The sequence below is a fragment of the Microcebus murinus genome, chromosome 23 (genome assembly GCF_040939455.1).
Source record: "Microcebus murinus isolate Inina chromosome 23, M.murinus_Inina_mat1.0, whole genome shotgun sequence".
NCBI classification, from domain to species: Eukaryota; Metazoa; Chordata; class Mammalia; order Primates; family Cheirogaleidae; genus Microcebus; species Microcebus murinus.
The window spans coordinates 29,796,446-29,822,149 of record NC_134126.1 but is presented as its reverse complement, the minus strand read 5'-3'; the positions used below and the strand labels follow the sequence as shown (position 1 = coordinate 29,822,149).

The window sequence follows — 25,704 nt, the reverse complement described above, 5'->3', positions numbered from 1 at the left end:
ACCGTCGCGGTCCTCTGCGACTCTGCCCCATTTTTAATCACGCCCATCACAGACCACAGAGCACCTGGCAGGCCCAGGGAGCAGGGGGCTGAAGATCCGGTTGTTTTCTGTCTTATTAAGGGCTCGGTGGCATTTCCTGTACCCTGTGCATCATTAGCACATTGGTGGCGTCGCTTCCTGTGACTGACTCTCTGTTTCCATTCTGGCGAAGTGGTTTGCTCTTTTTGCTCTTCCTTCGGGGTTAGAGGAAGATGAGTTTCTCACGGAAGCTCCCCTGGGCCTCTGGGCAGCTTCCCCGTCCGGGCACCTCATGTCCCCACCAGCAGGCAGAGGCCGTGGGCTCCCCCTGAGCCACCTCCCTGTGGAGCACCGTCACCCGGAGGAGATACCACCTCCCTTAGCGGGCATCGTCCCACGTTCAGGTAGAAACCAAACCTGTTGTTTTTGTATGTTGGGTCAACTCAGCCTGACATTTCAGGGGTAGACAAAAGGCAGGCAGTTTGTGGGGGGGACGGAGGGGAGAAAGTTCTAGAAAGAAAGATTGGCTGCTTTAGAGAAAAAGGACTAAAAACCAAAAGTTTTTTGTGGGGGACTTTGATAAAGATTTAACAAGGAATTTTGAGAGCACAAAGTTGTGCATTAGGGAGTGTTTGGAAGACGTGAAGATGAGGACCTTTTCTGTCATTTTTATGTTATCTACTAAAAGGACACTTGGTGATATGCAAAACACAAACAAATGTGCCTTGTCTCCTGGGAGTCAGCAACTCAGGAAGAGCCAAGAAAAGGAGTGGACATGCTGGCTACCGATTTTGATTAAGAGAAGACTTAGAAGCTGAAGCTAGAGAGCATCTCAGAGGTCTCCGAGACAATGGACGTCACCAACAGGACCCCTTCGGAAATCAGAGGGAGGACCTCAGAGCCCGGAGCCCTGTGGGTGACTCCCACCACCCTGGACAGGTGAGTGATTTGGGGAGGTGAGCGCCACCTTCCCAGGTTTAATCAGAGGGTCCTGGTCCTCCCTGGGGACCAGGGCATGGTCCCCAGCAGTGCTGCTGCCCCTCACACCAAGGCTCGGGTCCACTGAGACCACCAAACCCTAGGAGGGTATTAGGGTTTGGGAGGACAGGAGGACAGGAAGGTATTAAGGAAGGAAAGGAGATGTCGTGGGAGAGGAAAAGTTGCTTTGACCTCTCACCCCTCGGGAGCCCTGACCCCTGTCCTCGGTCTTTCCTCTCTCAAGTCCCACTGGGCACTCCTCAGACAACAACAATAGCAAACTCCGTCTGGAGACAAAAGGCCCAATTTCCTGAGGGTGTGTTTTCAGATGCTTAAAACTTGCCATGAATGAAAATCGTAATAACAGATGCAATAAAGATACGTATTTTTTGGAACGTTAAATACCTTTATTTAGGCCGGGCTTGGTGGCTCACGCCTGTAATCCTAGCACTCTGGGAGGCCAAGGTGGGCAGATTGCTCGAGGTCAGGAGTTCAAAACCAGTCTGAGCAAGAGTGAAACCCTGTCTCTACTATAAATAGAAAGAAATTAATTGGCCAACTAACATATACAGAAAAAATTAGCCGGGCATGGTGGCGCATGCCTGTAGTCCCAGCTACTCGGAGGCTGAGGCAGGAGGATTGCTTGAGCCCAGGAGTTTGAGGTTGCCGTGAGCTAGGCTGACGCCACAGCACTCACTCTAGCCTGGGCAACAAAGCACCTGTCTCAAAAAAAAAGAAAAAAGAAAAAAGGTTAATTAGGAATCGGAACTTCAGGAACCTTGGCAGGTGTTTCAGTGCTATTATAAATAAATAATAAATAAATAAATTTCAGTGCTCTTATAAAAATACAACCCAATTATAATAAAGTTAAAATTGCTGTAATTTGGGGAAATAAATATTATTATGGATAATGCAGGTAGACATGGCAATGATGACGAATGAGTTCTTTTTTTTTTTTCTTTTTTTAATTTTTGTATTTTTCAAAAAATATTTTAAGATATGGAGCGCTTCACGAATTTGTGTGTCATCCTTGCACAGGGGCCATGCTAATCTCTGTGTCATTCCAATTTTAGTATACGTGCCGTCAAACGAGGAAGGAGTTCACAAAAGTTGTCAGAAACCTGAAGCAACCCCCTAAAACTATTTCTATATTCATTCACTCATTTATTAATTCACTCATTCATTTAACAAATATTCATCAGGGCCCTACTAAGTACTAGGCACTGTTTAAGGCACTATGCGAGCAGGATAGACAAGCCCATGATCTCCCAAAGCTTACAGCCCCAGCGGGAGAGGCAGGTGATAAACAGATAGACAAAAGGATATATACTACAGTATCGACCAGTAACCAGTGCCATGAAGAAAGAGTAGACCAAAGCAAGGGGCCTGCAAGTCATAGATAGTGGCCAGGGAAGACCTGTCTAAGGAGGTGACCTTTTGGAAGAGGCCTGAATGCAATGAGGGACTGAGCCATGCAGACAGCTGGGACAGGAGGGCTCCTGGGCCAGGGAGTGGCAGGTCTGAGTCAGAATAGTGCTTTGCGTGGCCAAGGGACAGCAAGGAGGCCTGGCAGTCACAGTCAGAGGGACAGTGGCAGGAAATAAGGTCAGAAGGTAGGTGGAGGCCAGATCACCTGGTGCCAATAAGCCCTCGCTGGGTGGGGACTATGGACTTTGTTCTAAGTGTGATGGGAAGCCCTGGGAATTACAAACAGAGGAGGGACACGATCTGATTTGCTGTTTAGAATGATCCCACTGGCTCGTGTTAAATCAGTACGTTAGGGCCAAGAGCGAAAGCCAGGAGACCCATTGTGAAGGTTATCGCAAAGGTCCATGTGGAACTCAAGGCGGCTTAGACCAGGTGGCTGGGTTAGGGACAGTGGGCCAGGGCAGAGCAGACAGAATCTGCTGGCCGACAGGCAATGGGGCAGGAAGGAGAAAGAGCCGTTAAGAATGGCTCCAGGGTTTTCGACCAGGCCACTAGATAACGAGAAACCCCCGAGGAAGAGGAGGTTCGCAGATGGAGAACGGAGCTCTGTCTTGGTTTGCGACGTCTGTTGGCAGCAGCTAGAAAGGCCCAGTAGAATGCTGGATGAATGAGCCTAAAATTCAGGGGAACAAAATCCTTCCCTGGTAGATGACCTGGTTTTCTGATATTTGGGAGTAGTAAGTCAGCTCACTGACACCTGCTGTGACTTTAGTTGGCTGCTTCCCGTTATAGTAGAAGTGGCCCTCTGGGGCTGCAGTCATCTGGAGGCTGTTCAGCACTCTAGCAAAGCAAAGCAGTGACCGCAGCCCGGCCGGGGAGTGGCAAAGTAACGCAGAACTTGCACTGGTTCACTTCCGCACAACAGTGGAGCGTCGCCTGGAGACCAGCTCCACAAGTGGATGCTGTGGGGGTTATTCAAGTTCATGCAAGCTGGACTCTGTCACAGGCCACTCCCTAATTGTGAGCTGGGTGATCCTCTCCTCTGAGCAAGCCAGGAAGCCCAGGAGCAGGCAGTGAGAAGACTGCAGGGCTCGCTGGATTTGACTTTGCAAGTTTGGAGGACAGTATGGTAGCGTGGAAAGATCATGCTCTTTGGACCCGAATAACCCTAGATTCACAGTCCTTCTCTGCTCCTTCCTACCTGTGTCATCTTTGACTTGTTGCCTTACCTTTCGGTGTCTAAATCTCAGGTTAGTTGGCCGCAAAGCAAGATAGGTTTGTTGTAAAGATAAACTTCACATGCAAACTCCTGGCACTCAGTAGGCATCCAAAAGGGATAATTCCCTTCTCCCAGGCCCAAGCCAGAGATGACCTCTCTTCCACCATGCTTTCCACGCCCCTCAGCTTCCCCTCCCTGGGCTCCCATCCCAAACCTTCATGCTCTAGCTCCTGAAGGAAATGTGCCCTCCTGCCTCCCCACCCTCCTGCCTCCCTGCCCTCCTGCAGGCGGGCCATGACATTTTGTTGTCCTCCTAGAGATCCAGGCCAGAGCAGCAGCATCTTTTCCGGGCTTGCGGGAATCCTTGCCATCATCCTCCTGGTCGTCACAGTTTTCTGCATCGCGTGCAACTGGAACAAACGGAAGAAGCGTGAGTCCCTTGTTGGTCTGTGCTGAGACACAGCAGAATTAATAATCCAGCCTGAAGCCCGGCACCGTGGCTCACGCCTGTGATCCTGACACTCTGGGAGGCCAAGGGAGGAGGATCACTTGAGCTCAGGAGTTCGAGACCAGCCTGAGCAAGTGCAAGACCCCATCTATACTAAAAATAGAAAAAAATAGCCGGGTGTGGTGGCACACGCCTGTAGTCCCAGCTACCTGGGAGGCTGAGGCAGGAGGATCACCTGAGCCCAGGAGTTTGAGGTTGCTGTGAGCTAGGCTGACGCCACGGCACTCTAACCCAGGCAACAGAATGAGACCCTGTCTCAAAAAAATAAATAAATAAATAAATAAATGAATAGATAAATAATCTAGCCTGGCATTTAAAGCCCGGTTTATTTTCCAGGGATGAACTGTTGCAAGGGGGAGTCCTCAGTTCTTTCTTATCCAACACGTTGGCCATTGTCTCACTAAGATCCTGAGCTGTGGCTCCTACGGCCCAGTGCCGATCTGAGTTCCACGGGGACAGACATTGCCCTGGGACCCCCATGCCCAGTGTCCCCTTCCTGCTTCTGTCCACCGAGTCCCTTATTCCTCCAGCGCAAGTGGAAATGCCTCTAGCTCAAGCCCTGGTGAGGGCGGGGAGTCCCTTCAGCAGCCGCCTGGCCCCCACGCCCTGCCGCCGACCCTGCTGACCCCCACGCCCTGCCGCCGACCCTGCTGGCCCCCACGCCCTGCCGCCGACCCTGCTGACCCTCTCTCTCTCTCATCGCCTTGCAGGGCAAGTTCCTTACCTCCAAGTCGCCGCCAGGCCCCTAACTCTGCCACGGCCCAGACAACGAGCCAAAAACATTTATGACCTCTTGCCTCCGTGGCAAGAAGAGCCGGGTAGGTTTCTCCTTCTAGTCCACGGCGTGCAGACGCTCAAGCTTCTGCTCACATTCCCTAAGCTCTCACACCCGTCTGCCCTCCAGAGAGCAGGACACACAGACTGCAAGCTGCAGCTGGGGGGCGGGGGGGGCAGAGAGCTCTACAAAGGGAGCAGAGGGTCACTTCTGGGCTGGGGGGTGGTGTTTTTATTTTTGTTTTCTTTCCCCTGCCCTTTTGGGTAGGGGTTTTGTGCTTCCTTGATGTTAAGGCAGTAGCGGAAAGCCCAGAGTGTCTAGGCCTGAGGAATACATGCAGGAGAACTTGGTGCCAGCATTATAGGCAGGGGACAGGGACGGGTGGGAGGGTGGTCCGCTGCAGGAGCTTCCTTCTCAGCGCCCCCCCCCAGCCCTTGTGCTAGCACCCGCTAATGCCACACACGCTGAGGGGGCGTCCAGGTCTCCGAGCACGTCCCCTCTGTAGCCCTGAGCCTTGCAGCACAGGACACCAGGCCCCAGGCTGGGAATTCCGGACACGGTGCAAACCCGGTTCCCCCGCGATGCTGGGATGGTTTAGGCTGGAGCCCTCGGAGGCTGGCCCACTATCTTCAGGATTTTATCTCCGTCCTTTCAGGGAGACTTCAGTCAAGCGGTGGCTGTATTCTCAGTACCGAGAGCCTCTTCTCCAGAAACCCTGACAGCCCCGAGCACGCGGTAAGAGCCCAGGGACACGGCAAGCTTCTAGGGAGAACGGCACGCCTCTGGCAGAAGAACTGAGGGGAAAGAGTTCTAGGGCTGGGATCTGGTTTCACTGCAAATATAGCGTGTCCTTTGGCCCTGGCCCTGCCGCCCTATTAATAAATCGGGAAGACCAGCCTCAGGACCTCCCTATACCCAGGGAGAAAAATTAAGAAGGGCAGGAGCAAGTGCTTGGGATTTTAAGAAAGGCACCGGAGCACCTGCATTCCAGTACCTGATGTTAGAGCTGAAATGGATCATTTTCACAAACACATGGACAACGCGCTTCTCCAAATGGGTGTTGCCCCCTTCAAAAGAATCACCTCAAAAGGACACACAAATGTCCAATGTTGGGACATTGTTGGTGCTCGGAACACACTTAAAGCCCTGCTTTGGGAACTACTTGTAGGGCCTGTGTCCAGTTGTTTCAATGATCAGTCATAGCAGAAACATCCGTAAGTCGTTCCGCACCGTAGCTGATGTAGAAAGTGTTTGATCAAAAATCAGATAACCTTTGAGGTTACCAGGGGAATGCTACAATTAACGATAATGATCTGTGAGTCTGAAGATCTGGCTCCGAAGCAGGAATCCAGTAACAGTTTGTGGCAAAGACGCAAGGAAAGTAGAGGGGATGCTTTGAAGATCGGGGTGCTGATTTTTTTTTTTTTTTTGAGACAGAATCTCCTTTGATGCCCAGGCTAGAGTGAGTGCCGTGGCGTCAGCCTAGCTCACAGCAACCTCAAACTCCTGGGCTCAAGCGATCCTCCCGCCTCAGCCTCCCGAGTAGTAGCTGAGACTACAGGCGTGCGCCACCATGCCTGGATGATTTTTTTCTGTATATTTTTAGTTGGCCAATTAATTTCCTCTATTTTAGTAGAGATGGGGTCTCACTGTTGCTCAGGCTGGTTTTGAATTTCTGACCTTGAACAATCCGCCCTCCTCGGCCTCCCAGAGTGCTAAGATTACAGGTGTGAACCACCATGCCTGGCCAGGGTGCTGATTTTGATAGTTAGGTTGTTTGTTTAAAAATTAGTTCGTTTGGTTTTTGTGGTCGTCCCCGGGGGAGTGCATTGATGTCACTGATGACGACTGTTCTTACTCAGCCTCTTGTTACCCAGAGATTTAGTTTCAATTACTACACAGCCACCTGTGTGCTGCTACCTTCCCCTCCCCCTCCTCCCACTCCTTGGACTCTGCTCCCACCTGGAAGACTTCTGGAGTAGCGAGTCCGAGTGGCTGACGGAAGGCAGGGAAGAGGAGGGGCCATTGCCAAAGCCAGTTCCGGGACTTGGGTGGGCCCTGAGGGGACTGTGCATTTAGAATTTAGGTCCCAAACTGTCTTAAACCCACAGACATGTTTGGCTTACACTCTATAGGATGTGAAAAACATTTTAAATACGTTGCCCACATTTAAAGTCCGGATGTCCAGCTTTTCTTGAAAATTTAGAAGTTCTGGAAACATCAAACCAGCACCCCTAAGTGGCAATAATCAGCTAAGTCTGGGTATCGGTTGTCCCTTTAATAATGACGGCAAGCATCTTTTAGTGTTTTCTATGTGGCAGGAGCTATGCTAAACACTGTATATAGTAATCCATTTACTCCTTACAAAACCTTATGATACAGATATTATGATGATTCTCAGTTTATAAATTAGGCAATGAAGGGCCAGAGAGAGTAGGTAAAGTGCTCAAACTCACCCAGCACAAAGTGGAAAGGCTGAATCTAAGCTTCCTTTAGCCATTGAGCTGTATTGTCCCTCACTGTGATCCGAGGAGGCAAACTCTCTCCAGTTTGCAATACTGTCAGGGTTCGGAGTGGTAATCTTATCCGTCCTCAGTTCTTGGTATGCTCTTGGCTGAAGAATGGCCAGACACACCAAAAGCAAGGCTAGCAGGAACCAAAGTTTATTAGGGAAGGACAAGATAGGTTTACAGAGCAAGAGCAAGATACAGGTTTACAGAGTAAGAGCAAGGTACGTTGGCAACAGAAGGGCAAATGGACCCCTCTGTCGTAACAAAAAAGCTCTGATTATGGTCTGGGGTCTGGGATGGGCCCACCTCACCGTTCAGGTGTCACCATGGAACCACTTTGAGGGACAGTTAACTAACAACATGGTAATCATTAGCCTTAGGTTGCCCCAGGCCATGTTCTATTCTTTTGCAGACTAGAAAGGTTCCTCCTTCCCCCAGGTGTGGCAGCTGCTCAGAGCAGGATTAAGGTGAGGCAGCACCAAGACTGGGGTGCTGGGGAACCCTTGTCCTTCTTCTCAGGTGGGACAATTGCTGGAGGCAGCACCAAGGCAAGGCACCCACTTTTGTCACCTAGGAAGAGTCTCGGAGGTCCCTTGCTATCTACCTAACAATACTTTCTCCCCACTCTGCCATTGAAGCCCCACCCTGTGGCCGAAAACCAGCTGCAATTTGTCATCACGTTTACACTGCTGCTCTTCTTAAACTCAGCCTACTGCACTCACACTCACGTGGTCTGTAGAGCCTTGCAGTTTGGGACCCCTGATTTAGAGCTTTTAAGGAAGAAAGGCTTTGTCCATATTTCTGCTTCCATCTTATCACTGGCTTTCTCCTCTTCCTCGTAGCCTCCCGGGGCAGGAAGTGTCCCCCAGGTGCACAGAGCCCGTATCCATGCCGAGGAGTTCGCGGTGGGGATCTACGACAATGCCACGGTGCCCCAGATGTGCGGAAACCTCACTCCCTTGGCACAATGCTCCAATGTCCGAGCTTCCCGAGACCGCACGAACATTTCTTCAGCGGATTCACATGATTATGTCAATGTCCCCACAGCAGAAGAGATTGCTGAGACTCTGGCGTCTGCCAACAGCCCCTCCAGAAATCTGCTTGTTCTTCCAAGCGCCCAGGAGCTGGAGTTTGCTGCAGAGAGACTCGAGGACTGCAGGAATGCTGTGAACTGCACCAGCTTTTGGTCCCCAGAACCTGAGGCCAGTGACTCTCTCAGTGACGGGGAATGCTCTTCTCAGACCTCAAATGACTATGTCAACATGACGGGGTTGGATCTCAGGGCCATCCAGGAGACGCAGCCTCACGTGGCTTGTCAGTGCTGCAGAGATTATGAAAATGTCCCGCCAGCAGATCCCAGTGGAAACCTGCAGCAGGTTGATGAAGAAGCGACATCCTCAAACACAGGCCGTGTTGAGGGCAGGACAGATGGCCCAGAGACCCACATCCAACCTGTCAGAAGAGGGTCCTTGGCTTCAGAGGATTATGTGGCCTTTCAGCCATCCACACAGAGTGAGAACAGTCAGACGACACACAGAGAAGAGATGTCAGACGAGGACTCTGATGACTATGAGAACGTGCTGGCTGCCAAGCCAGGCGGCAGGGACTCTGAGCATGGGCCTGGCACTCAGCGCCTTCCTCATGAATTAAAATCCAGGTACCTGGCTGGAAAGCCACACGAAGTGGTCCATCCCGTTGGATCCTTTGTCACTGCAGAGTCTAGCGAAGACCCTTGATCACTCTGGTATTTCGATGCATTTACTTGGTTAAGCTGAGAGCTAAGAGGCTGCAGAAAAGCAGAGGTTTCCGCTGGGCGTGGTGGCTCACGCCTGTAATCCTAGCATTCTGGGAGGCCGAGGTGGGAGGTCAGGAGTTCAAAACCTGAGCGAGACCCCATCTCTATTAAAAATAGAAAGAAATTAATTGACCAACTAAAAATATATATACAAAAAATTAGCCAGGCATGGCGGCGCATGCCTGTAAGTCCCAGCTACTCGGGAGGCTGAGGCAGGAGGATCGCTTGAGCCCAGGAGATTGAGGTTGCTGTGAGCGAGGCTGATGCCACGGCACTCACTCTAGCCTGGGCAACAGAGTGAGACTCTGTCTCAAAAAAAAAAAAAAAAAAAAAGAAAGAAAGAAAGAAAAAAAGAAAAAAAAGAAAAGAAAAGCAGAGGTTTCAGAAAGCCAGAGAGGAATTCTTCTCAAGCAGGGTGCTATTATCTCTCACCCAACCTGAGAATGTCGCTGAAACTGCCTTGTACAACTGTTAGGAAATGGCAAAACAGGAAAGTACTCTAGTGCACGGTGGAGATAGGCAGTCGTCTAAATCACTACCTTCACGGATGCCAGCAGCCTGCATAGCAAGAGTAGAGATTGTTTTATGATCCAAGCAGAGGCCAAAGGAAGGAAGAAGCTGGGCTGGAGTGGGCGGGCAATGGCCATTTTAAAAAGAGTGCGGACAACCAACCGATTGCTGGCGGAGACACGAAACAACAGGAACTCTCACTTGTCGCCAACGGGATTGCAAAGCGTGACAGCCACTTTGGGAAGCTGTTCAACAGCAGTTTCTTACAAGCATATACTTACCATACAGCCCAGCCATTCCACTACCAGGAATTGATCCAAGTGAACTGAAAGCTCACAATCACACAAAAGCCCACACATGGCTGTTTATGACGGCTTCATTCATAATTGCCAAAAACTAGAAATAACCCAGATGTCCTTCAACAGGTGATTGGAAAGACAAACTGCGGATGTGCAGTCCGTGAGTCCCTCCACGCCCCACAGTAAAAAGAAACGAAACGAACCGCTGGTTCACACCGTATGGACAAATCGTAAATTCATTTTGCTGAGCGAAAGAAGCTAGGCCTAAAAGCCCACATAGTGCATGATTCCATTTATGAGTCATTCTGGAAAAGGCAAAACCATAGGGATGGAAAACAGATCCGCGGTTGCCAAGTTTGGGAAAGGAGAGGAGTTTACGACAAAGGGGCTGCAGGAGGGAATTTTTAAGATGATGGGGCTGTTCTATATGGTCCTGTGGTAGTGGATACATGACAATATGCATTTGTTAAAACCCACAAACGGTGTGCCACAGAGAGGGGACTTTTACTGTACCCAAATTTTAAAAAATTAACCAGGTTGTGGGGGACCCAGGATGGTATGCAAATTGTGACAAATAAATCTAATTGTATTACAAATGTATGACATAACCTCACTGAAGGGGATGGAGGGAAAAATAATTGACAATTAACTTTTTGAATTTTTGTGTCTCACTCTGTCACCCTAGGTAGAGTACAGTGGTTGTCATTGTAGCTCACTGCAACCTCCAACTCCTGGGCTCAGGCAATCCTCCTGCCTCAGCCTCCCGAGTAGCTGGGACTACAAGCGTGCACCACCACGCCCAGCTAATTTTTCTATTATTAGCAGAAAAGGGGTCTTGCTCTTGCTCAGGCTGGTCTCAAACTCCTGAGCTCAAGCGATCCTCCTGCCTCGGCCTCCCAGAGTGCTAGGGTCACAGGCGTGAGCCACACTACACCAGACCCTGACATTTACCTTTGGAAAACAATGTTTTGACCTGAAACTGTCAGATGAGGACATAAAGCACTGCACACAAACACTGCAGCTCTGGTTGTAAATTTGTATCTCACAGAAGTATAGCAATTCTGAAACTACTTTAAATGTATACTTGGATTAGACAAATAAGTAAACCTATTGTAAATAAGGAGACGCTGGCTAGTGTCGGAATGCAATTGAATTGTAGGATACCCAACTGGTGTCCACAGAGCTGGAGTATTGACTGGTGCAAGGGGAAAAAAAAAAAAACCCATACATCTGGGGTTGGAAGCATTGTGAGTGAAAACAGACCATCGCTCCACAAGCGGGGGCATTTAAATTCATGCTACACAGAGGACACTGTGACAGTCTGGTACTGGTGGCCGGTTAGGGTTAGTGAGCAGGGGCAGCAGGGCTGCAGCAACCTCACCTGATCAAGTCAGGAGAGATTTGTATCCGATGTGAGCATGAAGCTTAAATGAACAGAACAAAATTTTTAAAGCCGTCATGAAAGCATTCTCATAACTAAGAGAGGATGAAAACTTATGGGATCTAGGCCGGGCGCGGTGGCTCACACCTGTAATCCCAGCACTCTGGGAGGCCGAGGTGGAAGGATCGCTCAAGGTCAGGAGTGCGAAACCTGAGCAAAAGCGAGACCCCGTCTCTACTAAAAATAGAAAGAAATTAATTGGCCAACTAAAAATATATATAGAAAAAATTAGCTGGGCATGGTGGCATGTGCCTATAGTCCCAGCTACTATGGAGGCTGAGGCAGGAGGATGGCTTGAGCCCAGGAGTTTGAGGCTGCTGTGAGCTAGGCTGACGCCACGGCACTCTAGCCCGGGCAACAGAGTGAGACTCCGTCTCAGAAAAGAAAAACAAAGAATGATTAATAAATTGCAGATTGTCTCATATTAGCTAGGTATCCGCTCTGTTTATTATCTCTTCTGAAAAATTTTATAAACAAATCCATGAAGATCTTTACTAAATTGTAATTCTTTCTTTCCCTTTAGAGTTTTGTTTTGTCACATTAGTTGCCAGGAAATTTTGAGTCATTGTCTCATTTTATATGCTTGATAATGCTAAAGATGAGGGCATTTTTTTCAAGTTGGGACAGGAAAACAAAGCAGATATAAAGATAACTAATCCGTTGTGACTCCTTTTTTTGTTGTTGTTGTTAGTATGATATCACGGGGGCTTTATGGTCACTTTTGGTTTTCCTGTGGGCTAAGAGTCTATTACTGACTTGCAAATACTTCCAGAAGCTCCAAGTGAAAAAGCCAGTCGGAGTCCTGCTCCCCTGGAGTTAGAGGAGAATGGAAACACGCAGGCCTCCCTTCCCTCTAGCCAGCCATTCCCAACTCCAGACGGGGAAGGGAGAGGTCTCTTTCCACCCTGAAGGGTTAGGACAGTTTCAGAAGAAGGTGACAAAGAGCCAGCTCTCTAACCTTTCCCTCCTATGTCAGATGCTCCTTTGGCTCTGCAGGGGAAATGGGAGGCGCCTGAGGCCCTTCACGAGAGAGCAGTTCCCCACGCAGTACTATGAGAGCTTTGCCTGTTCAGACTTAGGTGGTGCGTGTGCATGTGGGCCAGCTCTGCACGTGCACATGTCCGTGAATGATAGAGACTGCCAGGAGTATTGATTAGGGGACTACCAATAAATTTTAACAGGTAGGCGGAGTTCACAAATACAAAATCTATGAATACTGAGAATCAGCTGCATTTATGTATATACAAGCCACACAACAAAAATGGTGTGATTTTGGTGATTCCACATCCAAGTTAAATGCTGTTCTATTTACATTCAAAGCTTGCATTGCGCAATGTACAGATGAATGGCCAAATTCATGCTAACTATTTAAAATGTTAACTTTACTTAGAATGGCACCAAATAGTAAATAAAAAACACCATGATGAGAGAGAGACTAGAAGAAAGGGAAAAGCTGTCTATTTTAGCACCTTCAACAACAGTCTTTTCATACATATTTTTTTGAATGAAGGGTCCTACAAATTATGTGGCCAGCCCTGTTCCCAGGGGCCTGCCTTCCCTGCCCGCAGATCTATGTTCCTACCTGAGTCTCTTCTTGGAAATATGGACGCTACACCTCTCCATTCCAACCAAGGTAAACACATCCCTTCCCACAAGGACAGCTCTTTTTTTTTTTTTTTTTTTGAGACAGTCTCACTCTGTTGCCCGGGCTAGAGTGCTACAGCATCAGCCTAGCTCACAGCAACCTCAAACTCCTGGGCTCAAGTGATCCTCCTGCCTCAGCCTCCCGCGTAGCTGGGACTACAGGCGTGTGCCAGCATGCCCAGCTAATTTTTTCTATATATAGTTGGCCAATTAATTTCCTTCTAGTTTCAGTAGAGACGGGGCCTCGCTCTTGCTCAGGCTGGTTTTGAACTCCTGACCTTGAGTGATTCTCCCACCTCAGCCTCCCAGAGTGCTAGGACACACCTGGCTAATTTTTAAAAAAGTATTTGTAGAGACAGGCTCTCACTGTGTTGCCCAGGCTGGTCTTAAATTCCTGGCCTCAAGTGATCCTCCCACCTCAGCCTCCCAAAGTGCTGGGACTACAGGCATGAGCCACTGTGCCTGGCTGTAGTTTTTTTTTTTTTTTTTTTTTGAGACAGAGTCTTGCTTTGTTGTCCAGGCTAGAGTGAGTGCCGTGGCGTCAGCCTAGCTCACAGCAACCTCAAACTCCTGGGCTCAAGCAATCCTTCTGCCTCTGCCTCCCGAGTAGCTGGGACTACAGCAATGCGCCACCATGCCCGGCTAATTTTTTTTCTATATATATTAGTTGGTCAATTAATTTCTTTCTATTTATAGTAGAGACGGGGTCTCGCTGTTGCTCAGGCTGGTTTGGAACTCCTGACCTTGACCAATTCTCCCACCTCGGCCTCCCAGAGTGCTAGGATTACAGGCGTGAGCCACCACGCCTGGCCTGTAGTATTTTTTAAAAAATATATTTGCTAAAGTGAAATTCAAATAACATAAAATTAATCACTTTAAAGTGAAAAAGTCAGTGATATTTAGCATAATTGAAATATTGTGCAAACATTATGTGGTTTGGTATACAATTATTCTGGGTTATATTTATGTGGTTTAAACTCACTTTCCTGGGTGTCAAAATGGCTTTCAAGAATACCTCTATTACTTGACTAGTCTTAAAAAAAAAAAAAAAAAAAAAAAGAATACCTCTATTACCCACCGTGCTGAGTCATCTGGCATTATGACAAAAAAGTTGTGGGGCCAGAGGTCACACCTGGATGTAAACCTGCCCTAACAGCCTCTGGCCCCAGAAAAACGCAGATTGTGGAGGAGAGACAAGGTGTGAAATATAGGGAGCCAGAAGCCAGTCTGTGGAAAATTCTTCATGCGTGTCCAATTTTAAGGGGAGGGTTCAGTTATCACTAACATCTGGTATGGTAGCAAGCGTCCAGGAGAGACCCCAGTGACCTCTGACTCCTGGTACCCAGGCCTTGTTTCAAGTCCCCTCCCACATCATGTCAGTGTTGATCCGTGTAATCAACACAATAGGGAAGAAGTGGCATGTCACTGCCAAGGCTTGGTCATAAAGGGCACTGCAGCTTACAGCATCTGTCTGAGTGTCTCTCTCCTATCACTCACGGTGAAGGAAGCTACACATATCCTGAGCAGCCCTACGGAGAGGCCCACAGGGTAAGAAACAGACTCCCTGTTAATTGCTATAAGAGTTGACTTGCAAATGTAGCCTCCGGTCCCAGTCAAGCCTTCAGATGACTGTAGCCCTGGCCAACAACTTAATTGCAAACTCAGGAAAGACTCTGAGGCACAACCGCCCAGCCAAACTGCTCCTGAATCCCTGACCCACAGAAACAGTGAGATAATAAATGTTTGTTGTTTTAAGCCACTAAATTTTGGGGTAATTTGTTATATAGCAATAGATAGAACGAATACACTTAGTAAAAATGGAAGTTTTCTCCTGGTCAAGAATATACTAAATAATTCGATAAAGTCTTAGTGCTTATATATATGAGAAACTTGACAGGGCCAGGTGTGGTGGCGCATGCCTGTAATCCCACCATTTTGGGAGGCCGAGACAGGAAGATTGCTTGAGGCCAGGAGTTTAAGTCCAGCCTGAGCAACATAGGGAGACTCTGTCTCTACAGAAAATATATATATATGTATATATATATTTATTATATATATATATTTTATATTTTATATATATATATTCTTTTTTTTGAGACAGAGTCTTACTCTGTTGCCCAGGCTAGAGTGCCGTGGCATCAGCCTAGCTCACAGCAACCTCAAACTCCTAGGCTTAAGTGATTCTCCTGCCTCAGCCTCCTGAATAGCTGAGATTACATGCATGCACCACCATGCCTGGCTAATTTTTTCTATATATATTAGTTAGACAATTAATTTCTTTCTATTATTAGTAGAGACGGGGTCTCACTCTTGTTCAGGCTGGTTTCAAACTCCTGACCTTGAGCGATCCACCCACCTCGGCCTCCCAGAGTGCTAGGATTACAGGTGTGAGCCATCGCGCCCGGCCTGTACAAAAAAATATTAATAGAAAAATTAGCCGGGCATGGTGACACATACCTGTAGTCTCAGCTACTCAGAAGGCTGAGGCAGGAGGATCGCGTGAGCCCAGGAGTCTGAGGTTGGAATGAATGATGATGCTACTGCACTTTAGCCCAGGCAACAGAGCGAGACCCTCTCTCAAAAAAAAAAAAAAGAAACTTGACAGAAGCTTCCCTAAATTTGACAACAATCCTATAATTTGCATGACATCACTAATACACTGTGAAATTGAGAGAAACTTTTCTTAAGTATCATTGATAAAATTATCTTTATTTTTTAAAATTTTATTTATTTATTTATTTACTTTTTGGAGACAGAGTATTGATCTGTTGCCTGTGCTAGAGTACCATGGTGTCGGCTTATCTCACAAAAACCTCAAACTCCTGGGCTCAAGCAATCCTCCTGCCTCAGCCTCCCCAGTAACTGGGACTACAGGTGGGAACCACCACGCCCGGCTAATTTTTCTATTTTTAGTAGAGATGGGGGTCTTACTCTTTCTCAGGGTGATCTTGACCTCCTGAGCTCAAGCGACCCCCCAGCCTCGGCCTCTCAGAGTGCTAGGATTACAGGCGTGAGCCACCTCGCCCAGCCAAAATATTTTCTTTTGAAGCTAATTTTGTCTCAATAATTTTGCATTATTTTTCTGGAGGGCTCTACAAGACCTTTGCTTTCAAAGCAAAACCACACTGGACATCCTAAAAGGTTGTGTTGATTACTTACTGAAAAAGTCTAGAGACTGTTTAAAAATCATATAGAATTTGAGGTGCAGTCTGGGTAAGGGGAGTCTGGCATTACACCCTCAGGTCTGGATACATACGCCTATAATGTATAAAGAGCAAGCCAACCCCCATCCCTGAGAATTCTGTGGGCATGTATATATTGTGGGGGAGGAGAGAGTTCTGTGCAGCCTCTCCTGACTCTCAGAGGGTTTCCCTACTAGTTCTGCCTCTTTTCCATAGCCTCAGGCTTCTAACTTCTGCCCTCTTCAATATCCATGTTACCCTACTATTTTTCTTCCCCGCTTGAGAGAGACTAATGAAACTGAAACACAAGTATTTACATCAGCTAGGGACTGGTGAAACAAATTGCAAACAGAGCCTTACATTGAGTGGGAAGGAACTGTGAAGGACGTATGTGGTTAAGCCTCTATGCACTGATCATGATCATTAAAAGATACTCAAGATATATTGAAAATGATAAAAGCAAATTACAAAAAAATATACACAATAATGCCTTAAATAGAAATAAATTGCAACAAAATAAAATTTAAATATATATATATATACATAGTTTTAGCCTGCTCTTATTTTTAAATACTGTATTTCATTCATTCTAAGATGTGCATTCTTTGGCTGGATGTGGTGGCTCACACCTGTAATCCTAGCACTCTGGGAGGCCAAGGTAGGAGGATTGCTTGAACTCAGGATTTCAAGACTAATCTGAGCTAGAGTGAGACCCCTTTCCTACCAAAAAGAAAAAAACAAACAAACAAAAAAAAAACAGCCAGGCTGTTATGGCTCAAGCCTGTAGTTCCAGCATCCTGGACCTGGGAGGCTAAAGGAGGCTGAGGCAGAAGGATTGCTTAGAGCAGGCATCCTCAAGCTATGGCCCTGGGGCCACACGCAGCCAGCTGAGGACATTTATCCCGCCCGCCAGGTGCTTTTGCCACAGCTGCCTGTCCTGCTTAGCAGCCAACTCGTCCCGGGCCCACAGTGTGCATGTGTGGAACGTGTGCCGCACTCTCCAACAGTCTGAGGGACAGTGAACTGGCCCTCTGTTTAAAAAGTTTGAGGACCCCTGGCTTAGAGCCCAGGAGCTGGAGGTTGCAGTGAGCTACAATGATGCCACTGCACTTCTACCCAGGGCCACAGAGTGAAACTCTGTCTCAACAACAACAACAAAAAACCCCAAAGAAACAATGCACCCCTCCTTACAACCTCCCACCTTAAAAAAAAAAGCACATTCTCTCCAACTTTAATATCTTTGATCAATGGCCTGTCAGAGTGTAATTGGCAGGGTTTTTATTCCTCTCTCTCTTTTACAATCAATGATATTTTAGATTTGATGAAATATGATACAACCATAAACTATATATAGCATACCAGTCAGGCCAGGACAGCAGCTTGGAAAGCCTTAGGCTGGAAACCCCTGAAGCTGTTTTGAGAGCCCTGTTAAATTAAAAAAAAAAGCCCTAGGTATGTGGCACGGATAGAAATTGGTTACCAGGAACCTGTTTGTTAGGTCTGGTTGACATGGCAACCACAGAGTAATGTCCTGTAAGGCAGGGATTAGAGCTAAGATTCTGAAGTTGTGGCTCCTCACTTTGAAAGAAGATAAAACTCCAGGTACAAGGAGACTCAGCACCTCTCTGCTCTGGCAGATCCCTAGTCATGGGCTGGCTGGCTTTCCAACACCAAGCTAGCAACTGGCAAAACAAAGACAAAAGAAAAGGTGTCTGCAGTCCCATCTGCTTTACCATCAAGTGTGTCCTTTCTTAGTAGCAGAACTATGTTCTTTATCCAAGTTAGGTAAAAGGTTGCAACCTAAGCAAGTTCTGCTGAGGGGCTTAGGGGTGGGGAACCCACAGACTTGGGGCCGCACTTGACCTTCTGGATCCTTGAGTGTGGCGTTTTGACTGCATCCAGGTTTTACAGAACAAATTCTTTCAATAGATGTTAAAGTTGAATATATTTAAGTAAATTTGCATTTAACCACTTCGGTATGGGGCTCACCATCTCTCGTGTGATGAGGAAAGCTTGAAAACACTGAAAGCTTATTTTACTTTACAGGCAGCTTTACTTGTAACGTAAATCAGAATAGGTAACATATACATATATGTTTTCATTACATTATTTTTAAATGTTCACAATTTTATTTTGATAAATGAAAAATTAGAAAAGTCTTATCACGGCTGTCGGCTAAAGTCAACGCTCAGCTGTGCGCGTTCATCTGTGGCTGTCACTATAGTTGAAGCTTGTACTGAAGTGGTTAAAAAGTTAGAAAGTATATATGCTAAATTTATGAGAGCTTATTTCTCAGGAATGAGATTAATAGAGATTAACTTTCCACACTGTATTTCTGTATTATTTAAAATTTATGTGTATTACTTTTATAATCAGGGGGAAAAGGTAAAAACTTTCAAATAGGGAAATATAGAATAATGTTAATAATAAAGTGGGGAGGAGACTGATTGCTTTTCCTTCTCATGAACTTTTTAATGAGCATGAATTAACTTTCTTAATATACAAATTTGTTTTAAGAAATAAAAAAAAAAAACTCCCCCAAAGCCCAAGTTCACTTCTTCAAATAAAAATAAACTCACAAATCTTTCAGCATTGCATACACGAGAAAAGTAAAGTTCATTTCTAAATTAAATTTATACACGGTTCTGGACAATTTACTCTTTAAGCAAACACTTTGGTAAGAATAAACCGGGAGCTTACTGTCTTAAATCAAAAACAAAAACAAAATTTTATCAAAGACGTCTTCAAGAGCCCGGTAACTTCCTAAAACTCATTCCTCCGAAGGGAAGGGACCCCACGGCCCTGCGTCTCCCTGTCACGTGACCTGTGACCCGGAGAAGCCATCTTAGGCATCGCCTCATAGAGGAAACTACATCTCCCAGAATCCTTGCGCGGTGCGTCGTGCTGGCACTTTTACTGGCCGGGTCTTAGAGCTGAGCCTGTAGCCGGGCGCCATCTTTGACGCTGGCAGTCTTTGGTTTTTCTGCTGTTGCTGCTGCTCTGAGGACGACGGACGGCAGCGGTTAAGAAAGAAGAAAGACGTGGCAGCTATCGGGAGTCGGGGATAGTGTCACCGGTTCGGTAAAGTTTCTGTTCTCTGGTAACTAGACCCGTTTTTTTGATTCCCGGGTGGCTTGGGGCCGAGGAGGAGGGGGACAGGGCGAGGGGAGTGGCAGCGGCCTCCCCTCGCCCCTGGGTCGCGGCCTAGCCCGGGAAGTCAGAGCGGGTCCTTCCACCCGCCGTAACGATTCCTCCCCCCAGCCTCTCGGCTGCGGCCCTCGCCGGCCCGGCAGGGAGCCCCGGGCTCCCGCTCACTTTCCCATCCACCCGACCCCCAGCCCCAGCCCCACCCCCACGGCGCCTGCTCCTTCCCAACAAACCCTCCTCCCCTCCCCCACATCCGGTGCTCGCGAAACTGGGGGATCCCGGAGCAGCCCCGAAAGCCGACTGTTGTCCGACTCCCGGAGAGGGAACTGACACTAGATCGGGTTCTTCTCCGGGCAACAGTTTGTCCAGTGTAGCGGACCCTCACTGCCTAAATCAGACTGAGTGCCAGGAGCTGAATTTACCTACTCTCATTCCTCTCCAGGGTCCCACTACCTACTTTGGAGATTTTCTCAAACTCCACATACAGAAAGCCACCGACATTATTCCGGTATCCTACACCCCATTCCCCGCCCCAGTTACACTCCCATCCCTGGCCCTCAGCATCGGAGTCAAGAGCAACAGGGACACCTCCGTTCTCCTTGTAGGATTGGTGAAACCATAATGAAGAACACCCCCTAAACTCCCGTAATCGGTGCGGATTCCTATGGGGAAGGCCTATTTTGTTGACATCTTCCAGGCCTTGGTTCTGGACCTTGAGAAGGAGGCTGTGGAACTAGTGATAGCGATGCTTTTTAGGGTAAATGTGTGTAGGTATTGGGGGAAGGGGAGGGATCAACTGAAAAGAAATGGAAGTGGTTTAAAGCTCATATTTCAGTTTTTGCTGTTCATGTAGAGTCCAACGTGTGAGTTACTTATTTACAGGCTGTAAAGCTTCTCCAGGCTAAAAATATCTGAAAACTAAACTTAGGATTAACTCTTGATATAAACAGTACATTGAAAATGCAGCTTGTAATCTTGTTTTTAAATTTCATAATCAAGGCATTTTTTTCAGTCACTCACATTTTTAAAAATTGTGTGACTTTTTAGTTAGAGCTAAAAGGGCTCAACTAGCATTTGCTGCTGTTAATGACCAGTATGTGGAGTCTGATTTAGTTTTCCAGAAGTTACTTTTTGGGTTGTATTGGCAAATCACAGTCCTAAATGATGGATGTTGAATGATGCACTATGTTTTTGTTTAAATGAAATTTCCTGAAAATAATTAATTTCAGAATTAAGGAAAAATTGATGTTGCTATCAGGAGGCATCATAAAAATACATATTTTTAAAGCTTGAAGGCAATTCAAGTAGATAAAGTTCTTGATGAAGCAGAAAGAACATGAACCTGGGACTTGGAAGACCTGGATTCTAGCTGCTACTGACCAACTCTATGACTCTGGGAAAGGGGGCCTCAGTACTTATTTCTATAACATGAGGACACTGGACTGTTTGACTTCCAACCTCAGAAAGTTGGAAGGGATCTTAAAACCCTCTAAGAAAGAGTTTGGGAATGTTCTCCTTTGCTGTCACTTTTTCTCCAAAAATAACCTGGCTTGGAAGTTATTGGTCCAAAGGGAATTTGATTCCCTGTAGAAACTGGAGAAAAGGTAATGCAAGTAGAGAGGGACAGCTGTATTTCTGCTTGAATAATAAACCAACTAACAGATACAAATTTTGGAGACACAAATAGAATGAGTATATGTACTTTAAGTGTACCAGTTTCCTCCCTCACTTCTGGCAGAAGATGCAGCACTTTTAGTGGTGCTGGGATTCTGGGATGTGTTTCTATTAATTCTAATACAGATGAAGAAGATGTGGTAGAAGGAAAGATGGTGGCAGAAGGACTGGATAAAGAGGCAAAATTGCCTGCTAAAAAGAAAAGAAAGAAGGGTTTGCGAATTAAGGGGAAAAGACGTCGAAAAAAATTGAGCCTTGCCAAAAAGTTTAATAAGGATTTGGGATCTGGGAGGCCTGTTGCAGATGCCCCTGCTTTGTTAGCATCTGATGCCCCTGACCAGGATGAAGAAAGTATTTTTGAGAGCAATGTAGAAAAACAGATCTATCTACCTAGTACCAGAGCCAAGACTTCCATTGTATGGCATTTCTTCCATGTTGACCCCCAGTACACCTGGCGAGCTATTTGTAATCTCTGTGAAAAGAGTGTCAGCAGGGGTAAACCAGGCAGCCATCTTGGTACGTCTACTCTTCAACGACATCTTCAGGCAAGGCATTCTCCTCACTGGACCAGGGCCAACAAGTTTGGAGTCACCAGTGGGGAGGAAGATTTTACCTTGGATGTATCTTTATCTCCCTCTTCTCCTGGAAGCAGTGGAAGCTTTGAATATATTCCTACTGATCCATTAGTTAATAATAGAATGGGGAAGAAACGTGATAAATCAGCATCTGATGCCCTAAGGGCAGAAAGAGGGAGATTTCTCATCAAAAGTAACATTGTCAAGCATTCCTTAATCCCTGGAACCAGAGCCAAGACATCTGCAGTTTGGAATTTTTTTTACACCGATCCTCAGCATATCTCAAGAGCTGTGTGTAATATATGCAAAAGAAGTGTGAGCCGGGGTAGGCCAGGTTCCCACTTAGGAACTTCAACACTTCAACGGCACCTGCAGGCCACCCATCCCATCCATTGGGCTGTTGCCAACAAAGACAATGGTGCTGTTGGAAATGGGTTAGATGAAGCTGAGACTGAGAGAAATGATCTCCTAAGTGATACAGTGCATGGAGAAAAGTCTACAGGCAGCCAAGATTTAACAGCTGAGGACCTTAGTGACTCTGATTCAGATGAACCTCCCGTGTTAGAGGTTGAAAATAGATCTGCAAGTCCTATTCCTGTTGCAGAGCAAGACACTGTGATACAATCACAGGAGAGAGAAACAATATATTGTGAAAATCCAGTTTCAAGTCAAATAAATCAGGCAATTATTCAAATGATTGTGGAGGATATGCATCCTTACAACTACTTCTCAACCCCAGCCTTTCAGAGGTTCATGCAGATTGTAGCCCCTGACTATAGGTTGCCATCAGAGACTTACTTTTTCACTAAGGCTGTACCTCAGTTATATGATTGTGTCAGAGAAAAAATTTTCTTAACTTTAGAGAATGTTCAAAGCCAAAAGATCCACCTGACTGTTGACATATGGACCCATGACCCATCCACTGACTATTTCATTGTGACTGTACACTGGGTCTCTTTGGAAACTGCACCTTTTCCCCATAATGGCAGGATCCCCAATTTTAGAAAGTGGGCAGTGCTTTGTGTTACAGGTTTGGCCAAAGACTGTTTGATAACCAACATTTTACAAGAATTAAATGACCAGATTGGTCTGTGGCTTTCTCCTAATTTCCTTATCCCTACCTTCATTGTTTCTGACAATTCCTCAAATGTGGTACATGCAATCAAAGATGGTGGTTTTACCCACGTGCCATGCTTCCTACATTGTTTAAATATAGTCATTCAGGACTTCTTCTGTGAGCACAAAAGCATTGAGAATATGTTAGTGGCTGCTAGGAAAACCTGTCATCATTTTAGTCATTCAGTAAAGGCCCGTCAGATACTGCAAGAGTTCCAAAACGATCACCAACTTCCATGGAAGAATTTGAAGCAGGATGAAACTGGACATTGGATTTCTACCTTTTATATGTTAAAATGGCTCTTGGAACATTGCTATTCAGTTCACCATAGTCTTGGTAGAGCCAGTGGAGTTGTGCTCACTTCCCTTCAGTGGACTCTAATGACTTACGTTTGTGATATTCTTAAGCCATTTGAGGAGGCCACCCAGAAAGTGAGTGTGAAGACCACAGGGTTGAATCAAGTGCTACCCGTAATCCATCATCTACTCCTTTCCCTGCAGAAACTCAGAGAGGATTTTCAAGTCAGAGGAATTACTCAGGCCCTCAATCTGGTGGACAGTTTATCTCTGAAACTTGAAACTGATACCTTACTAAGTGCCATGCTCAAATCCAAGCCCTGTATCTTGGCTACTTTGTTGGATCCTTGCTTTAAAAACAGTTTGGAAGACTTTTTTCCTCAAGGTGCTGATTTAGAAACTTATAAGCAGATTCTTGCAGAAGAGGTTTGTAATTATATGGAATCTTCACCAGAGGTCTGCCAGATTGTGACTTCAGAACCTTCTGGTCCTTCAATTGCAGTAGGAGCTGATGCATTTACCTTATCTATAAAAGAAGGCACCTCCAATTCAGGTTCCATTGATAGTTCAGCCACAGACAGCGTTGCCATTAGAAGCAAAAGCTTCATGTTCCCTTCTGCTATTGCAATTGTAGATGAGTACTTCAAAGAGAAGTATTCAGAATTCTCAGGAGGTGATGACCCTTTGATTTACTGGCAGAGGAAGATGAGCATATGGCCGGCTTTGACCCAGGTTGCTATTCAGTATCTAAGTTGCCCCATGTGTAGTTGGCAGTCTGAATGTATCTTTACTACAAATAGCCACTTTCATCCTAAACAGATCATGAGCTTGGACTTTGACAATATAGAACAGCTGATGTTTCTGAAAATGAACTTGAAAAATGTTAACTATGATTATTCTACGTTGGTTCTGAGCTGGGATCCTGAGAATGGAGTTGTTCAAAACAATGAAAAAGAAATAATATCTTAATTTCTTTTTCGTTTTATCTATTTAAAAGGGGCAACTTTTTGCTGTGTTCCTGTATCCTAATTGCTGTAGTTGTTATATATAGTCATATTAATTATTCCTTAAAAAACAAATCTGGGGAAACCTGAAAACACAAAAAGGGCTGAAAATCCCTCAGGTAATATAATTTTGATAAAATGAAGATTAAAGATCTCACAGTTGTAACTCAGTGTAGTTAGCACTTGAAAATTTTGTTTACACTGAGAAGGAAACAATATTTTCAATTTTAAAAAATATAGTGCAGCATTGAAAGGCCTTAGTCTATTTCTGCCTAATAGATTGAATTAGTAATTGGTTTGAAGTAAAATTTTCCCCAATGTGGGAAGTTTGATTATTCTGAAATCAATGAAATGATAAAAAAAAAAAAAAATGCATACTAAGCTGGCCTGCCTCCCCCACCCCATTTTTCTATTTCTTTAAAAATCCTGAACTTGGGAAAAAGAAAACCCATAAAATTGTTTTATATTTGGAAAGTATAATTGCCTCCTCATACTGGTCAGCTTTATAATTTCAAATTATTGAGTATGATAGAGTTACCCTGTATATGTAGGACTGGATCTTAAACAAAAGGAAAACATTAGAAAAAACAATTAGGAAAAAATTACATTTAGTCTTTGAATTGGCTTTTTTAACCTTTAAAAAATATTATAAAAATAAAGATGGTATAGGTACTTTTGCATAATTTATGGGAAAAAACATACTAAAAGTTTGCAAAACTTGAAAAAGATTGAGTAGATATTGTAATAAAAGCCCTATGAGCATACTTTGACAAACTCAGTATGCATTTCCCAAAGGATAGTTCTCTATTTTAGATATTCTTTTCAAAAACATACATAATGATCCATAATACTGTATTCTTAAGTATGAGGTTGCTTTGGCCAGTGTATTCTTAATGAAAAATAAGCAGTCAATATTTTCATGTGTTAGGAATCATTGGTGAAATGAGTAAATTGATCTCAGTATCTTTAAGGTCTCTTTCCACTCTGAAAGTATGTTTTTGTGGTTGAGTGGGAGGCCAGAAATGATGACTTTTAGTAAAAGTCTTAAAAGTTTCAGACTGAATAACTAATGTAAGATCCCAATTTTTCCTTTTTTTCATTTTAGATTTGGGGATATTCCCTGCCCAAAAAATTCCTGGAAAATTGACTAGTATTAAGTGTGAGTAAAAGGTGTCCACTTTTTTTTAAGTTTTGATTTTAGTTTTGTCTTGGATAGTATTTGGCAAGATTTAGCCTAGAAATTATGTAGTATTTATTAACGTAAGAATCAAAATTGCTTTGTTACTGGGCTGGTTTCAAAATTTAGAACTCATTTCTATGTATCAAAATAGATTTTTTGTTTTTGATTTTGTTTTTTATTTTTTGCAATTCTTAAATGGTAAATGTACCATTGTGAAATGAAATTTCAACTCTAAAAGTTTACCCTTTTACTAGTTGGAGTAAATGATAATTATAAAGTCTTTAGCTATAGCCATAAGTAGTAAAGAATTTGCAACTAGGCTGCATAAGCAAGCCTTTGCAGGGCGAATATTGACTGGCATGCCAGTGACACTGGTGTTGGTATAAAAGAAAAAAAATCTTCCC

The 25,704-nt window shown here is 45.4% G+C and overlaps 2 protein-coding genes and 1 non-coding gene across 4 annotated transcripts; 2 read left to right on the top strand and 1 right to left on the bottom strand.

The window, feature by feature from the left end:
• The first annotated feature begins 140 nt into the window (after nucleotides 1-140).
• Nucleotides 141-10,636, top strand: LAX1 (lymphocyte transmembrane adaptor 1). Of its 2 annotated transcripts, none has more exons than XM_012758858.3 (6): nucleotides 141-422; nucleotides 762-957; nucleotides 3,961-4,073; nucleotides 4,862-4,969; nucleotides 5,582-5,661; nucleotides 8,279-10,636. In XM_012758858.3, exons 2-6 carry the CDS (start codon nucleotides 869-871, stop codon nucleotides 9,170-9,172), a joined length of 1,284 nt encoding a protein of 427 aa, XP_012614312.1. In that variant the 5' UTR covers nucleotides 141-422; nucleotides 762-868; the 3' UTR covers nucleotides 9,173-10,636. The 2 variants fall into 2 exon arrangements, with proteins under 2 accessions (XP_012614312.1, XP_012614303.1); XM_012758849.3 differs by having other exon boundaries at nucleotides 707-957.
• Nucleotides 1,990-2,093, bottom strand: LOC142864022 (U6 spliceosomal RNA). Its single transcript, XR_012914620.1, has one exon. It is a non-coding gene; the product is annotated as a U6 spliceosomal RNA (small nuclear RNA).
• Nucleotides 10,637-19,253: 8,617 nt separating the features above from the next.
• On the top strand, nucleotides 19,254-25,229 carry ZBED6 (zinc finger BED-type containing 6). Its single transcript, XM_075996935.1, has 3 exons — nucleotides 19,254-19,388; nucleotides 19,897-19,962; nucleotides 20,684-25,229. The coding sequence occupies exon 3, from the start codon at nucleotides 21,143-21,145 to the stop codon at nucleotides 24,083-24,085; it is 2,943 nt and encodes a 980-aa protein (XP_075853050.1). The 5' UTR covers nucleotides 19,254-19,388; nucleotides 19,897-19,962; nucleotides 20,684-21,142; the 3' UTR covers nucleotides 24,086-25,229.
• The last annotated feature ends 475 nt before the right edge of the window (nucleotides 25,230-25,704 follow it).

What these genes read in the sequence shown, in the direction of transcription:
- LAX1 (XM_012758858.3), top strand. Translation starts at nt 869, where the DNA reads ATGGACGTCACCAACAGGACCCCTTCGGAAATCAGAGGGAGGACCTCA. An exon ending in ACTCCCACCACCCTGGACAG is followed by an intron (nt 958 to 3,960) that starts GTGAGTGATTTG and finishes TTGTCCTCCTAG; the next exon opens with AGATCCAGGCCAGAGCAGCA. An exon ending in CTGACAGCCCCGAGCACGCG is followed by an intron (nt 5,662 to 8,278) that starts GTAAGAGCCCAG and finishes TCTTCCTCGTAG; the next exon opens with CCTCCCGGGGCAGGAAGTGT.
- ZBED6 (XM_075996935.1), top strand. Translation starts at nt 21,143, where the DNA reads ATGAGTATATGTACTTTAAGTGTACCAGTTTCCTCCCTCACTTCTGGC.